The 14,951-nt window shown below is 43.2% G+C and overlaps 2 protein-coding genes across 2 annotated transcripts; one reads left to right on the plus strand and one right to left on the minus strand.

Moving 5' to 3' along the window:
• Nucleotides 1-3,045: 3,045 nt before the first annotated feature.
• Nucleotides 3,046-6,717, minus strand: LOC121845755 (oocyte zinc finger protein XlCOF19-like). Its single transcript, XM_042317644.1, has 2 exons — nucleotides 5,854-6,717; nucleotides 3,046-3,285 (listed from the first exon to the last, which is right to left on the minus strand). Exons 1-2 carry the CDS (start codon nucleotides 6,653-6,655, stop codon nucleotides 3,182-3,184), a joined length of 906 nt encoding a protein of 301 aa, XP_042173578.1. The 5' UTR covers nucleotides 6,656-6,717; the 3' UTR covers nucleotides 3,046-3,181.
• Nucleotides 6,718-8,364: 1,647 nt separating this feature from the next.
• LOC121845759 (zinc finger protein 177-like) lies at nucleotides 8,365-11,720 on the plus strand. The gene is made up of 4 exons (XM_042317648.1): nucleotides 8,365-8,722; nucleotides 9,030-9,116; nucleotides 9,149-10,807; nucleotides 11,652-11,720. Exons 3-4 carry the CDS (start codon nucleotides 9,515-9,517, stop codon nucleotides 11,718-11,720), a joined length of 1,362 nt encoding a protein of 453 aa, XP_042173582.1. The 5' UTR covers nucleotides 8,365-8,722; nucleotides 9,030-9,116; nucleotides 9,149-9,514.
• The last annotated feature ends 3,231 nt before the right edge of the window (nucleotides 11,721-14,951 follow it).

Consider the following 14,951-nt stretch of genomic DNA (forward strand, 5'->3'; position numbering starts at 1 on the left):
TTAGTCTATACATTACTCATCTCATATGTATATACTGTATTCTATCCTACTGTATCTTAGTCTATGCATTACTCATCTCATATGTATCTACTGTATTCTATCCTACTGTATCTTAGTCTATACATTACTCATCTCATATGTATATACTGTATTCTATCCTACTGTATCTTAGTCTATGCATTACTCATCTCATATGTATATACTGTATTCTATCTACTGTATATTAGTCTATGCATTACTCATCTCATATGTATATACTGTATTCTATCCTACTGTATCTTAGTCTATGCCGCTCTGACATTGCTGTCCAAATATATATATATTCTTAATTTCATTCCTTTAGATTGTGTGTATTGTTAGATATGACTTGTTATATACTACTGCACTGTTGGGAGCTAGAAACACAAGCATTTCACATCACCTGCAATAACATCGCTGAACATGTGTATGTGACCAATAACATCTGTTCACCATGTGTATGTGACCAATAACATCTGTTAACCATGTGACCAATAACATCTGCTAACCATGTGTATGTGACCAATAACATCTGCTAACCATGTGACCAATAACATCAGCTAACCATGTGACCAATAACATCTGCTAACCATGTGTATGTGACCAATAACATCTGCTAACCATGTGTATGTGACCAATAACATCTGCTAACCATGTGACCAATAACATCTGCTAACCATGTGACCAATAACATCAGCTAACCATGTGACCAATAACATCAGCTAACCATGTGACCAATAACATCTGCTAACCATGTGACCAATAACATCTGCTAACCATGTGACCATGTGTGAATAACATGTGACCAATAACATCAGCTAACCATGTGACCAATAACATCAGCTAACCATGTGACCAATAACATCAGCTAACCATGTGACCAATAACATCTGCTAACCATGTGACCAATAACATCTGCTAACCATGTGACCAATAACATCTGCTAACCATGTGACCAATAACATCTGCTAACCATGTGACCAATAACATCAGCTAACCATGTGTATGTGACCATCTGCTAACCATGTGTATGTGAACAATAACATCTGCTAACCATGTGTATGTGACCAATAACATCAGCTAACCATGTGACCAATAACATCTGCTAACCATGTGACCAATAACATCTGCTAACCATGTGTATGTGACCAATAACATCTGCTAACCATGTGACCAATAACATCAGCTAACCATGTGTATGTGACCAATAACATCTGCTAACCATGTGACCAATAACATCTGCTAACCATGTGTATGTGACCAATAACATCTGCTAACCATGTGACCAATAACATCTGATAACCATGTGTATGTGACCAATAACATCTGTTAACCGTGTGTATGTGACCAATAACATCTGATAACCATGTGACCAATAACATCTGATAACCATGTGTATGTGACCAATAACATCTGCTAACCATGTGTATGTGACCAATAACATCTGCTAACCATGTGTATGTGACCAATAACATCTGCTAACCATGTGACCAATAACATCTGCTAACCATGTGTATGTGACCAATAACATCTGCTAACCATGTGACCAATAACATTAGCTAACCATGTGTATGTGACCAATAACATCTGCTAACCCTGTGTATGTGACCAATAACATGTGATTTGACTTTGATTTACCAAGATGACCATGTATCCCAGGAAGCTTGTTCTACCAGTATGTGAACAGATCAACAATCTCTTCCACCCTTCCTCCTGACCTCATCTTCAACCTTCTTATCTTCCACCTAACATCTGCTAACCATGTTCTTCTTCCAATAACATCTTCTTCCTCCCCTGTGACCAATATGAATGTTAACCAGGTCTTTGAGTGATGTCCTAACTCATGTCTTTGGTCACCAATAACATCAGCTAACCATGATTGAGCCCCAGGATCCTGTGACCAATAAATCAGCTAACCATGTTCTAGTACCAATAACATCATGGAAACCATGTTGGAACAAAACGGGTTCAATAGAACAGTGAAATCTATAATAATAATGTTTATAATGGTACCAATATCTCCTATTAAAATGTTTGTTATTATTCTCTCCCACCTTGTTGGTGTTTGATGTAATGTGACCCTCCTTCACTACCAGAGCCACGGACCAGGACATCTCACCTGTGACCAATAAGGTTGGTATTGTGGGTTATAATAAGACTACCAACCATGTGACCATAACATCTGCTAACCTGTGACCAATAAGGTTGGTATTATGTGGTTATAATGAGCTACCATGTGACCAATAACTCTAACCTGTAGTATGTGACCAATAGGTTATAATGAGACTACCATGTGACCAGGACATCTCTAACCTGTAGAGATAACATTGGTATTATGGTTATAATGAGACTACCAGTGACCAATAACAGGACTCTAACCTGTGACCAAGACATTGGTACCATGGGTTATAAATGAGACTAACCATGTGACCAAGGACTCTCTAACCTGTGTGACCAGGTTAACATGGGTTATAATGAGACTAACAGGACTCTAACCATGTGACCAATAACATCTGGTATTATGGGTTATAATGAGATCTACCTAGACGGACAGGACTCTCACCTGTAGAGAGAGGTTGGTATTATGGGTTATAACTGAGACTACCATTTGAGACTATCCCAGGAAGCTTGTTCTACCTGTAGAGAAGGTTCAACAGTTATAATGAGACTACCAAGACTCTCACCTGTAGAGAGAGGTTGGTATTATGGGTTATCTTGAGACCTACCACTCTTCACTTCAGGACTTCTCTTCCTGTAGAGAGAGGTTGGTATTATGGGTTATAATGAGATGAATGTTCATCACCTGTTAGAGTGAGGTTGGTATTCTTTGGTTATAATGAGACTACCAGAGCCACGATTGACAGGATCCTCAGTAGAAAGAGAGGTTGGTATTATGGGTTATAATGAGAAACCATGTTGGAACAAAAACAGGGTTCACCTGAACAGTGAGGTCTATAATTATGGTTATAATGAGACTATCTCCTATTAAAATGTTTGGACTCTCTTCCACCTGTTGGAGGTTGGTATTATGGGTTATAATGAGACTACCAGAGCCACGGACAGGACTCTCACCTGTAGAGAGAGGTTGGTATTATGGGTTATAATGAGACTACCAGAGCCACGGACAGGACTCTCACCTGTAGAGAGAGGTTGGTATTATGGGTTATAATGAGACTACCAGAGCCACGGACAGGACTCTCACCTGTAGAGAGAGGTTGGTATTATGGGTTATAATGAGACTACCAGAGCCACGGACAGGACTCTCACCTGTAGAGAGAGGTTGGTATTATGGGTTATAATGAGACTACCAAGACTCTCACCTGTAGAGAGAGGTTGGTATTATAGGTTATAATGAGACTACCAGGACTCTCACCTGTAGAGATATGTTGGTATTATGGGTTATAATGAGACTACCAGGACTCCTGTAGAGAGAGGTTGGTATTATGGGTTATAATGAGACAGAGCCACGGACAGGACTCTCTCCTGTAGAGAGAGGTTGGTATTATGGGTTATAATGAGACGGACAGGACTCTCACCTGTAGAGAGAGGTTGGTATTATGGGTTATAATGAGACTACCAGGACTCACCTGTAGAGAGGGGTTGGTATTATGGGTTATAATGAGACTACCAGGACTCCCATAGAGAGAGGTTGGTATTATAGGTTATAATGAGACTACCAGGACTCCTGTAGAGAAAGGTTGGTATTATGGGTTATAATGAGACTACCCAGGACTCTCACCTGTAGAGAGAGGTTGGTATTATGGGTTATAATGAGACTACCAGGACTCTCTCCTGTAGAGATAGGTTGGTATTATGGGTTATTGACTCCTGTATTATGGGTTATAATGAGACTACCAGGACTCTCACCTGTAGAGATAGGTTGGTATTATGGGTTATAATGAGACTACCAGGACTCCTGTAGAGAGAGGTTGGTATTATGGGTTATAATGAGACTACCAGGACTCTCCTGTAGAGAGAGGTTGGTATTATGGGTTATAATGAGACTACCAGGACTCTCTCCTGTAGAGAGAGGTTGGTATTATGGGTTATACTGAGACTACCAGGACTCATGTAGAGAGATAGGTTGGTATTATGGGTTATAATGAGACTACCAGGACTCCTGTAGAGAGAGGTTGGTATTATGGGTTATAATGAGACTACCAGGACTCCTGTAGAGAGAGGTTGGTATTATGGGTTATAATGAGACTACCAGGACTCCTGTAGAGAGAGGTTGGTATTATGGGTTATAATGAGACTACCAGGACTCCTGTAGAGATAGGTTGGTATTATGGGTTATAATGAGACTACCAGGACTCCTGTAGAGATAGGTTGGTATTATGGGTTATAATGAGACTACCAGGACTCTCTCCTGTAGAGAGAGGTTGGTATTATGGGTTATAATGAGACTACCAGGACTCCTGTAGAGAGAGGTTGGTATTATGGGTTATAATGAGACTACCAGGACTCCAGTAGAGATAGGTTGGTGTTATGGGTTATAATGAGACTACCAGGACTCCTGTAGAGAGAGGTTGGTATTATGGGTTATAATGAGACTACCAGGACTCCTGTAGAGAGAGGTTGGTATTATGGGTTATAATGAGACTACCAGGACTCCAGTAGAGATAGGTTGGTAGTATGGGTTATAATGAGACTACCAGGACCCTCTCCTGTAGAGATAGGTTGGTATTATGGGTTAGACCAGGGGTCTCTGTTAGACTCAGCCCCCCCCACGCCATGTCTATTTCTATGGGCACCAGCACTGTTCATGCCACACTACTACTGTCCAGACAGCATCAGATACAGGTCTATTTCTATGGGCACCAGCACTGTTCATGCCACACTACTACTGTCCAGACAGCATCAGATACAGGTCTATTTCTATGGGCACCAGCACTGTTCATGCCACACTACTACTGTCCAGACAGCATCAGATACAGGTCTATTTCTATGGGCACCAGCACTGTTCATGCCACACTACTACTGTCCAGACAGCATCAGATACAGGTCTATTTCTATGGGCACCAGCACTGTTCATGCCACACTACTACTGTCCAGACAGCATCAGATACAGGTCTATTTCTATGGGCACCAGCACTGTTCATGCCACACCGTTCACACGCCTCTGGTTGGTGGAGAGGATGTTCCAGGTTTAAAGTTCCTGCAGTTCTACACATTTTGTCATCAGGGAGCAGGGAACATGTTGCTGTATAGAAGTCATGTCTAATGAGCAGGGGACATGTTGCTGTTTTGAAGTCATGTCTAATGAGCAGGGAACATGTTGCTGTTTTGAAGTCATGTCTAATGAGCAGGGAACATGTTGCTGTTTTGAAGTCATGTCTAATGAGCAGGGAACATGTTGCTGTTTTGAAGTCATGTCTAATGAGCAGGGAACATGTTGCTGTTTTGAAGTCATGTCTAATGAGCAGGGAACATGTTGCTGTTTTGAAGTCATGTCTAATGTCTATTCATGTGATATCTGAGTGACTCAAACATGGCATCAAAATCTATGAGCTAAAAAAACGTTAGCTGACATGGGCTAGTTGACCAGGACATTTCAGACCAGTTATAAATATCTCTCTATGGTATGGAATGACCTTGTGCATTCTACTATTACAACTTTCAAGAGTACGTTTAAAGCCGGACTGAGTTCCTTAAAACCACCGGGTTCGATAATGAGTCAGACTATTACTGTGTAACTGGAGAACAGTCAGCGTTCTACCTCCACTTACTATGTTGAACAGAACCCCAGTCAACTAAAGAACAGAGTTCTACCTCCACTTACTATGTTGAACAGAACCCCAGTCAACTAAAGAACAGAGTTCTGCCTCCACTTACTATGTTGAACAGAACCCCAGTCAACTTCTTCTCCATCAGAATTAATCAGCCCTCCAACTTCCTCTGCATTATCCGTCGGCCCTTCTCCATCCTCCTCCTCCTCTTCCTTCTCCTCTTCCTCCTCCTCTTCGACTTTAGCCTTCAGCCCCAGTGTTTGACAGAGGTCCTGTAAGTTATCAGATACCATCTGCTGCCCCTGTGATGTGTTCTCCTTCTCACAGTGGACGGGTTTCTCTGCTTCTGTTGTGTGTGACCTCTGGTGCAAATTCAAACTTCCTTTTGTAGCAAAATTCTTCCCACAGTCGGGGCAGGGGTATGGCTTCTTTCCCGTGTGGATTCTCATGTGGGTCTGTAGAGACGATGAATTTTTAAAATGTTTCCCACATTCTGAGCAGCAGTGAGACGACGTCTTAGTTTTGTGATTCTCCTGGTGTTGTTCAGGTTCTGCTGCTGATGCAGAGAGACTCTCCTCGACTTTTTTGCAGTGCGATTGCTGGTGTATTTCTTTACAACTTAGCGAGTCCGGTTTCTCTCCTGTGTGTTGCAGCTGGTGTCTTTTCAAGGATGTACAGAAGGTGAACCTCTTGTCACACTCGGAGCAGGCGTACGGCTTCTCTCCAGTGTGCAGTTTCTGGTGTTGTTTAAGATATGCTTTCTGAGTGAAGCCCTTCCTACAGACGGAACAGGAGAAAGGCTTCTCTCCTGTGTGGGAGAGCTGGTGGGCAGTCAGGTTGGCTTTCTGGGTGAAGCACTTGCCACAGACAGAGCAGGAGAAAGGTTTCTCACCAGTGTGCACTAGCATGTGTTGGTTCAAATTTCCCTTTTGGTTGAAGCTCTTCTCACACACGGAACATTTGTAAGACTTCTCCCGGTGTGTTTCAGCTCATGTGATTTCAAGGTGTGTAGATAAGTATAACTCTTCCCACACACGGAGCAAGAGTGAGGTTTTTCTCCCGTGTGTGTCAGCAGGTGTCTGCGTAGTTTGTAAGCGCTAGAGAACTCTCTTCCACATTCCAGGCAGCAGTTCTTTGCCTGTTCAGGATCTCCCGATATAGAGGGACTGCCCTCCCCATTAGAACAGTGGAACCGCTGGTGTGTCTTCAGATGTTCCTCCCGAGTGAAACTCTTCCCACAGTCAGAACAGAAGCAGGGCCTCTCTCCTGTGTGAGTCAGAAGGTGTCGTTGTAGTTTAGACGGACATGGGAACTCCTTCCCACAGTCCAGGCAGCTGTAGCTCTTCCTGGGCTTGGGACTGGTCTTCTTCTCTCCTGTGTGTGTTGTGTTACTACGATGTTTTCTTAGATAATGCTGGGTAGGGAACTCCTCTCCACACTCTCTGCAGCTGTGTGTGTTCTTGTCTGTGTGATTGTCCTCCTGTTGTTCAGGTTCCCTGAGGTTGAACTTGTCCCCTCACTGTCAGAGTGACGGCTGGAACTCTCTCCTGTCTCTCCTGTGGGGATATAGGAAGAGTCTGATCAGGATTGCTCGAGTGGAAACCAAAGGGGTGTATTCATTTGTGTACACTGAAACAAACTAAAACAAGTGTTTCTTATAGTCTCTTTCCCTGTTTCGGCCATTAGGCTCCTGGTGAGTACATCCCAGCTTGTGTAAGTGTTGCACTGTTTTGTTAAAACCGTACCTAAACAACACAGTCAGATCGTTTCAACATTCAGTCTGCCTCATCCTCCACCTACTAAAGTTAACGGAAATCTCTCAACCCGACTTACCTCTCAATCTTAGAAAGTCACTGAAGTAGTCAAGGCTCCTAGGAACCATCTCTGGGCCGCTGGTTCTCTGGTCACCATGGACACAGTCAGGAACCAGTAGGTTTGCCTGGGGTTCATCAAAATCCTGATTTTAAAAAGTACAGTCAGAGATAGGCCTAGAAGATGTCATGTCATTGGTTTTGGTCTTAATAACGAACTGACTTGATAAAATAGTCCTTACTACTTGACAAATGTATATCAACTTCTACAAATGACAAGCTAACCTTGAACAAGACATTGACAATGGAGTTTACTAAAGCAGAGCTATGTATTTACATAACTAGCTAACCAGCTATATCTATACCTGCTGTATATATGGCTTTGGGCTCAAGCAAAACATGCTTTAGTTTCAGGGCAATTAGCTAGCTTAAGCTCACTTCTCACCTCATACATTGTGTGAGCCGAAGCGACAACAAAAAAATAGCCGAGAAAATGTGGTTCTCTGGCTGTAGCAAGCAATCAGTTCAAATGTTGCTTTGCAAAGAGAAATCACAGCTGTTTTGCAAAAATAGATAGCAGGCTAAGTTAGCATAGCATACTGAGCTAGCTAACGGTACTTAGCTAGCTAATAATGTTAGCTTAACTTGTCGTTTGTAACTTCACGTCTGGCTGGTTTAATAGTTCCATATCTACGTTATCACGGGATGGAAATAATCTACGCCAATTATAGTGAAGATATATTTGTAAATAAATATAGCTACAATGCTTTTGAGTAAGGTTTATCTAAGCAGGCTAGCCAATGTTGACAGAACCGCCTAGAACTACTTCCGGGGCAGCAGCTAACCCGGAAGTTGATGCCGTCACTGGACGCCATTCCACATAGTTTGGATATGGCCATTCTTTGATTGCGTTAACGGTGAGGGGAGAATGGGGAAATGTTTAAATAAATCAGGTCATTAAAACATTAGGTATTGGTTTTGTCCAAACGGTGTAGTTAGCTAGTCGTTACGGTTACATAACTGTTAGCTAGGTGACGTTTCATCATCAGACAGATACATGTTTAGCTTGGTACTGTTGTCTAGCTAATAGCTCCTGCGAACTAATTTGAAGCTCTGCTCAAACAGAGTCGACGAAGGAGTAAAACGACGATAGTTTTCTATTTGGTAAATAAAGGCTGAGTGACTGTACATATAATCAATGAGTTACTGTTGTACCTAATGTTCGTGTTACACTAGTTAACGTTAGTTAGCTTCAAAATACAAGCCCTCGTCGTGGGAACCTTGACATTTCATGTATATCTTACAAAAATATTTTTATTGTCATTAATATTTGTTTTATTATATTGTTCTATTAAGTTCAAATGAAATAGTGACAGTAAATTAAAAGTCAACATTTCACGGACTTGACAAATATAGAATGTCACTATACATAATGCACGCCTGTATAAAATGTTTTTGTTTTACACCATAGGTCCTATTTACACAGGTGACCTCACAAGGGAATCCACAGGTGACCTCACAAGGGATTCCACAGGTGACCTCACAAGGGATTCCACAGGTGACCTCACAAGGGACAAAGGGATTCCACAGATGACCTCACAAGGGATTCCACAGGTGACCTCACAAGCGATTCCACAGATGACCTCACAAGGGATTCCACAGGTGACCTCACAAGGGATTCCACAGGTGACCTCACAAGGGATTCCACAGGTGACCTCACAAGGGATTCCACAGTTCTGGTGACAGGAAGAAGATCGGACCCTGAAATAACTTGTCTTTGACAGAGACTCATAATGCAGCACTTCCCGAGGCTCCCAGTTTGGCAGGAGATATAGGAGACCTGTGAATACACAGGAGAGAGACACACCTCACACTAGTGACAGCTCCATTCAATAGCAAGTTGTTATTTTTATTTAAAAACATTTTTTTTTAACATTCTAACTCTGCTGAGACAAAATGAGTTCAGAGAAGGAAGGGTTGATGGATGAAATCGAAAAGAGTTTATGGAATTTAACTGAGGACAATTTACGCTACCTGTGTGAACGTCATGGCAAAGATGGATCTGAAATTAAAGGGATGAATCATCGCTTATTAAGGCGTAAAGTCATGGAGGAAATGTGGGACAATACGGATTCAATGAAATCAGAGGAGCAGGGAATGTCTTGGTTAGTCCAACTGAAAGAGGACATCAGGAGGACACAGGAGGAGGGTAGCAGTGCACTCATGAGTCCCAGCCAATCAGATGATGTAGACCGCAATGAAGAACACCACAAGGGGGGCAGGGATTGGTTGTCGAGCAACGGACTGACAGCAGAGCCCTTGCATCCCAGCCAATGTGATGATGATGATGATGCTGTCGACTGCGATGAAGAATGGAATGAAGAGGGAGGAGCTGGGTTGCTTAGCAACACACCAGACCAGAGTAAATTAAAGAGGCACATCAGATCGCACACTGTTAAACAACACACAGTGAATCCCTCAGTGAAACCTCACCACTGCTCGGATTGTGGGAAGCAGTTCATTGGAAAATCAAGTCTTAAACATCACCGGCTAGTGTTTCACACAGACCACCCTCACCGCTGTGGTCAATGTAAGAAGAGCTTCATAACTGCAGGAAGGCTGGAATCACACATAAAAACACGACACCCGCCAAGTGATCCTCGGAAGAACCCACACGTGTGCTCTAAATGCGGTAGGGCATTCCCTGTGGCCGCCAGTCTTAAGAGACACCTGAGAACTCATACTGGGGAGAAACCGTACGTCTGCCCCCAGTGTGGAAAGGACTACAGTGACTGTGGAAACTTGAGGAAACACACGAGAAGAACTCACCCAGTAGAGGAGATGGTTGTGGAGAGTTTCGCCACTCAGAGGAGCATCCCTACAGAGAATGTGGAGGAAATGCAGGACAATACGGATTCAATTAAATCGGAGGAGCAGGGGACATCTTGGTCACTCCAACTGAAAGAGGACCTCAAAGGGATACAGGAGAATGGTAGCGTTGTACCCATGAGTCCCGGCCAATCCGATGACGATGGTGCTGATGACGACGACGACGATGATGCTGCAGACTGCAACGTTAAGGACAGGGATTGGTTGCCTAGCAACGGACTGAAGGCGGAGCCCGTGAGTCCCAGCCAATCCGATGACGCTGTAGACTGGGACGAGGAGGACACGGATTGGATGGCTAGTGATGGGCTGGAGGTGGAGTTGTCTCCAGAGAGACACACACCAGAGCAGAGAGTGAGAGAGGTGAGTACTTAAATTCCTGTTTAACATTAGCTTTTAGAAATCAGCATTCTTTTTTAAAACACAGACCATAAAGTGTTGTAAACCATTTCCCCTGCTTTTTATATTGAAAGTTAAGTGTTCTTTCTTCAATAGAGTGATCAATAGACATGCAAATACAGTTTTAATTCACATGCATTTCATCAGATGCCAACTGAAGCTATTTGGCTAGCAGCCACGCAAGTAAATGAGCTTACACTAAAAAAAACAAGGTATATTTTACCAAAACGATGCACGACCAACATATTTATAATGTTCATCATAGAAAGAATGGAGCCAGATACATTTCCTGATGTTTTTGCTTTGAAGTTCATCTTTAAGCATTGTAAGTGAACTGAAGCAAACAGCAGTCAGAGTGCTGGAATGTAATTGGTCAAGAAGAGAGCGAAGATATTTCATCCGAAGGTAGAAGTGCAACTTGAAGCACAAAAAATGTGTCCGTTTTTAAATTCATGATTTGGAGTTACAACAACAAAAAACAATGCAAAACAAGATATTTTTTTCTGCGTTTTTATCTTTCCTTTTATGCGTGAAGAACGGCGTTAATGCGACCTCTGCTTGAAGTGTGTTTCAGTTTTCCTTGAATCCTCTCATCGTTGATTCCTGGACCACCTCCTGTAAATGCATTGGAGAAGGTTCTAGGTTATTTCTCTTTATCCTCCAGTATATTTTAAGAAGGATGCCGAGGAATCGACAGATGAGAGGAATCAAGGAAAGATGGTTGATTTTCTCTGCAATAATGACTCGACTGGCTGGAGAGTGTTTCCCGCCCTGATTCATTCCATTTCTATTTTTTATGATTTTCTAGGACAAACCTCCCCCGCCCCCTTTGCCCTCCCAGAGTCCCGGTAGCGGTCCCCGGTGCCTCTCCCGGTAGCGCCTTATTGTGCGGTCTGAAGAGGGTGTCTGTGCGGCTGGTCGACTGCAGGAAGACACCGGGGCAGAGTAGCCATATAATACACAAGGCAACACAGACGGGAGAGAAACCCCACAGCTGGTCTAATGCTGAACAACACAAAACCCTCTCAGGAGACAGGCCTGGCTCCCATATCTGTGATCACTGTGGGAAGAATTTAGGCACTGCTACCAATCTGAAAACACATTTACCTTGTCTGTCTGGAGAGAAACCACACGTCTGCTCTGAATGCGGAAAGAGATTCACGCAGGCCGGCTGTCTCAAGAGACACCTGAGAACTCATACGGGGGAGAAACCGTACGTCTGTCCTCGTTGTGGGAAGGCTTGTACTGATTCTGGAAACTTAAAGAGACACATCAGAAAAACTCACCCAGGAGAGGAGGTCATTGTGAAGAGACTTGCCTATCAGAAGAGCGTTCGTAATGCTAAAGAATACAAACAAGCCCACTCCGGAGATGGCTCTCATATCTGTGATCACTGTGGTAAGAATTTTACCACAGCAAGAAGTCTAAAACTACACATACAGTCCCTGCAGAGAAGGAGAGAGAACTTGACTGCAGAGAAAGCTCATGTGTGCTCTGAATGTGGAAAGGGCTTCCATCAGGCTGGAAGTCTTAAGAGACACCTGAGAACTCATACTGGGGAGAAACCGTACGTCTGCCATCATTGTGGGAAGGCTTGCAGTGATTCTGGAAACTTACAGAAACACATCAAAAGTCACATGGGTAAACAACACACAGTGAAACCTTACCTCTGCTCTGAATGTGGGAAACAGTTCATTGGAAAACAAAGCCTTGAACATCACCGGGAGGTTTTTCACACAGATCACCCTCACCGCTGTGGTCAATGTAAGAAAGAGCTTCATAACTGCAGGAAGGCTGGAATCGCACATAAAAAACACGACACCCGCCAAGTGATCCTCTGAAGAACCCACATGTGTGCTCTGAATGTGGAAGGGGATTCCCTGTGGCTGCCAGTCTTAAAAGACACCTGAGAATCCATACTGGGGAGAAACCGTACTCCTGCCCTCAGTGTGGAAACAGTTACAATGATCGTGGAAATTTAAAGAAACACATCAGAACTCACACAGAGGAAAAACCCTACCACTGCTTGGTGTGCGGGATGAAGTTTCGTCATACAAAAACGTTACAACGGCATCACCAGGAGAACCACAAGGGGGAGACACTGGGTCCCATCCACAGGCACCAAGACCCTCTTCCATGCCCCCACTGCGGGGAGGAGTTCTCATCCAAGGCTCTTCTGAAGGATCATCTACGGACCCACTCTAGCCGGGTTCACTGCTCCCGATGCGACAAGACCTTCTCCACTAAAAGTAACTTACTGGTTCATCAGCGGATACACACTGGAGAGGGCCTTACCTTTGCCCTCAGTGTGGGAAGAGTTTTCTCTGGCAGGGAGTTTAAAACTTCATCTCCGGATTCATGCGGGTGAGAAACCTTACTGCTGTACTTACTGTGACAAGAGATTCACAAGTAAGAGTCACTGCAATCTTCATCTGCGAATCCACACTGGAGAGAAGCCGTACCAATGCCCTGACTGCGGGGAGGTGTTTCGCTGACGGGAATGTCCTGAAAAACCACCGGCGGACCCACACAGGAGAGAAACCGTTCCAGTGCCGCTTGTGTGATAAAGCCTTCGCCCAGTTGAGCAGTCTGAAGAAACATCAGGAGACACACAGGCAAACTCTGCCTGTCTCTGTCCCAAGACTCCTAATCCCTACCTACCACCCAATCAGCATGTCCCTTATCCCTACCCATCACAGATTCAATGGTAACCTGGTTTACACCGTACCAAGTTGTCCGGTGTCCTGTTACCTGGTAACCCATCTGTTACCTGGTAACCCATCTGTTACCTGGTAACCCATCTGTTACCTGGTAACCCATCTGTTACCTGGTAACCCATCTGTTACCTGGTAACCCATCTGTTACCTGGTAACCCATCTGTTACCTGGTAACCCATCTGTTACTAGGTCCCAGATAGGAAGGATGCATTTCTAACGTATTGGGACAGGATCCTAGACTCAGTCTGTCCCAAAACCCAACCTACTCATGCACTCAGTGAATGGTAAGCTTAAACCTGTCCAATCCCTTGTAGATAACTAGATGGAAATGAATTGAAGGACTTCTTTTCATTTGTTATGGTTTTATTGAGGTTTGCAGTCATTGAGGATTGATATGCTGTATATATATAGAGCTTGGAATAGAATGGTATTTTGTCCATCTGTCTCAAAATAATTATTTTGCTCAAAGTTCATATTTAATCTCCAGAGTTTTCTGTATTCACAGTTGATATTTGGATATGTTGTTCATTTAAAAAAGTGTTTAAAATTCATGGCCGAACCTCAACTGGTGGAAATAAAATGGTGACAATGATATGTTGTTGGGGTAATTATTTTTCTAATTCTTTGAGTAATTAGTTTTATGCATAAATAAGGGTCCTAGGCAGGGGTCAAAGTTAGCCGGTGTGCGACCTGGAAAATACATAGTTGGGGGTACACCGTACCGGGTAAATGTGAACCAATCACAATCATTTCTAAGAAATGCCAAGAAAACTAGAGAAAATTACACCATTATTTATCAATACCGCATGTCAGCTGCATGAAAATGAGTGATTTGACTTGAAAACTGGCAGTAAACCCTCAAAATTGCATTGTAATTCCGAGAACACTAAAATGTTGCCAACGCGGCACGTACAACAGTGGATGCATCAATTCAGGCGACAGGTGTCCTGGGCCTAATGACCACAACTGAGTAACTCTTTATATTCTTCAAATTGTGGCTGTTTGGATGCTGGAATTATTTTGTGAAAATCTAATTTTATTTATCACTTGTGCCGAATACAACTTGACAGATCAATACAGGGAGTACAGATGAAATGATTAATTACAAACCTTTCCCAACAATGCAGAGTAAAAAATAAAAAATAAATATAAAAAATTAATAGATAACAGGAATAATAGATCAAGCTGGAGTTTATACAGGGAGTACCAGATCAATGTGGAGCTATATACAGGGAGTACCCGATCAATGTGGAATATACAGGATCAAGTACCAGATCAATATACAGGAGTACCCGATCAATATACAGGGAGTACCCGATCAATATACAGGGAGTACCAGATCAATGTGGAGCTATATACAGGGAGTACCCGATCCGATCAATATACAGGGA

Source organism: Oncorhynchus tshawytscha, unplaced genomic scaffold (assembly GCF_018296145.1).
Source record: "Oncorhynchus tshawytscha isolate Ot180627B unplaced genomic scaffold, Otsh_v2.0 Un_contig_1019_pilon_pilon, whole genome shotgun sequence".
In the NCBI taxonomy this organism is placed as follows: domain Eukaryota; kingdom Metazoa; phylum Chordata; class Actinopteri; order Salmoniformes; family Salmonidae; genus Oncorhynchus; species Oncorhynchus tshawytscha.

What these genes read in the sequence shown, in the direction of transcription:
- LOC121845755 (XM_042317644.1), bottom strand. Translation starts at nt 6,655, where the DNA reads ATGCTAGTGCACACTGGTGAGAAACCTTTCTCCTGCTCTGTCTGTGGC. An exon ending in CTGGGGTTCTGTTCAACATA is followed by an intron (nt 3,286 to 5,853) that starts GTAAGTGGAGGC and finishes CTCTCTCTACAG; the next exon opens with GTGAGAGTCCTGTCCGTGGC.
- LOC121845759 (XM_042317648.1), top strand. Translation starts at nt 9,515, where the DNA reads ATGAGTTCAGAGAAGGAAGGGTTGATGGATGAAATCGAAAAGAGTTTA. An exon ending in CAGAGCAGAGAGTGAGAGAG is followed by an intron (nt 10,808 to 11,651) that starts GTGAGTACTTAA and finishes ATGATTTTCTAG; the next exon opens with GACAAACCTCCCCCGCCCCC.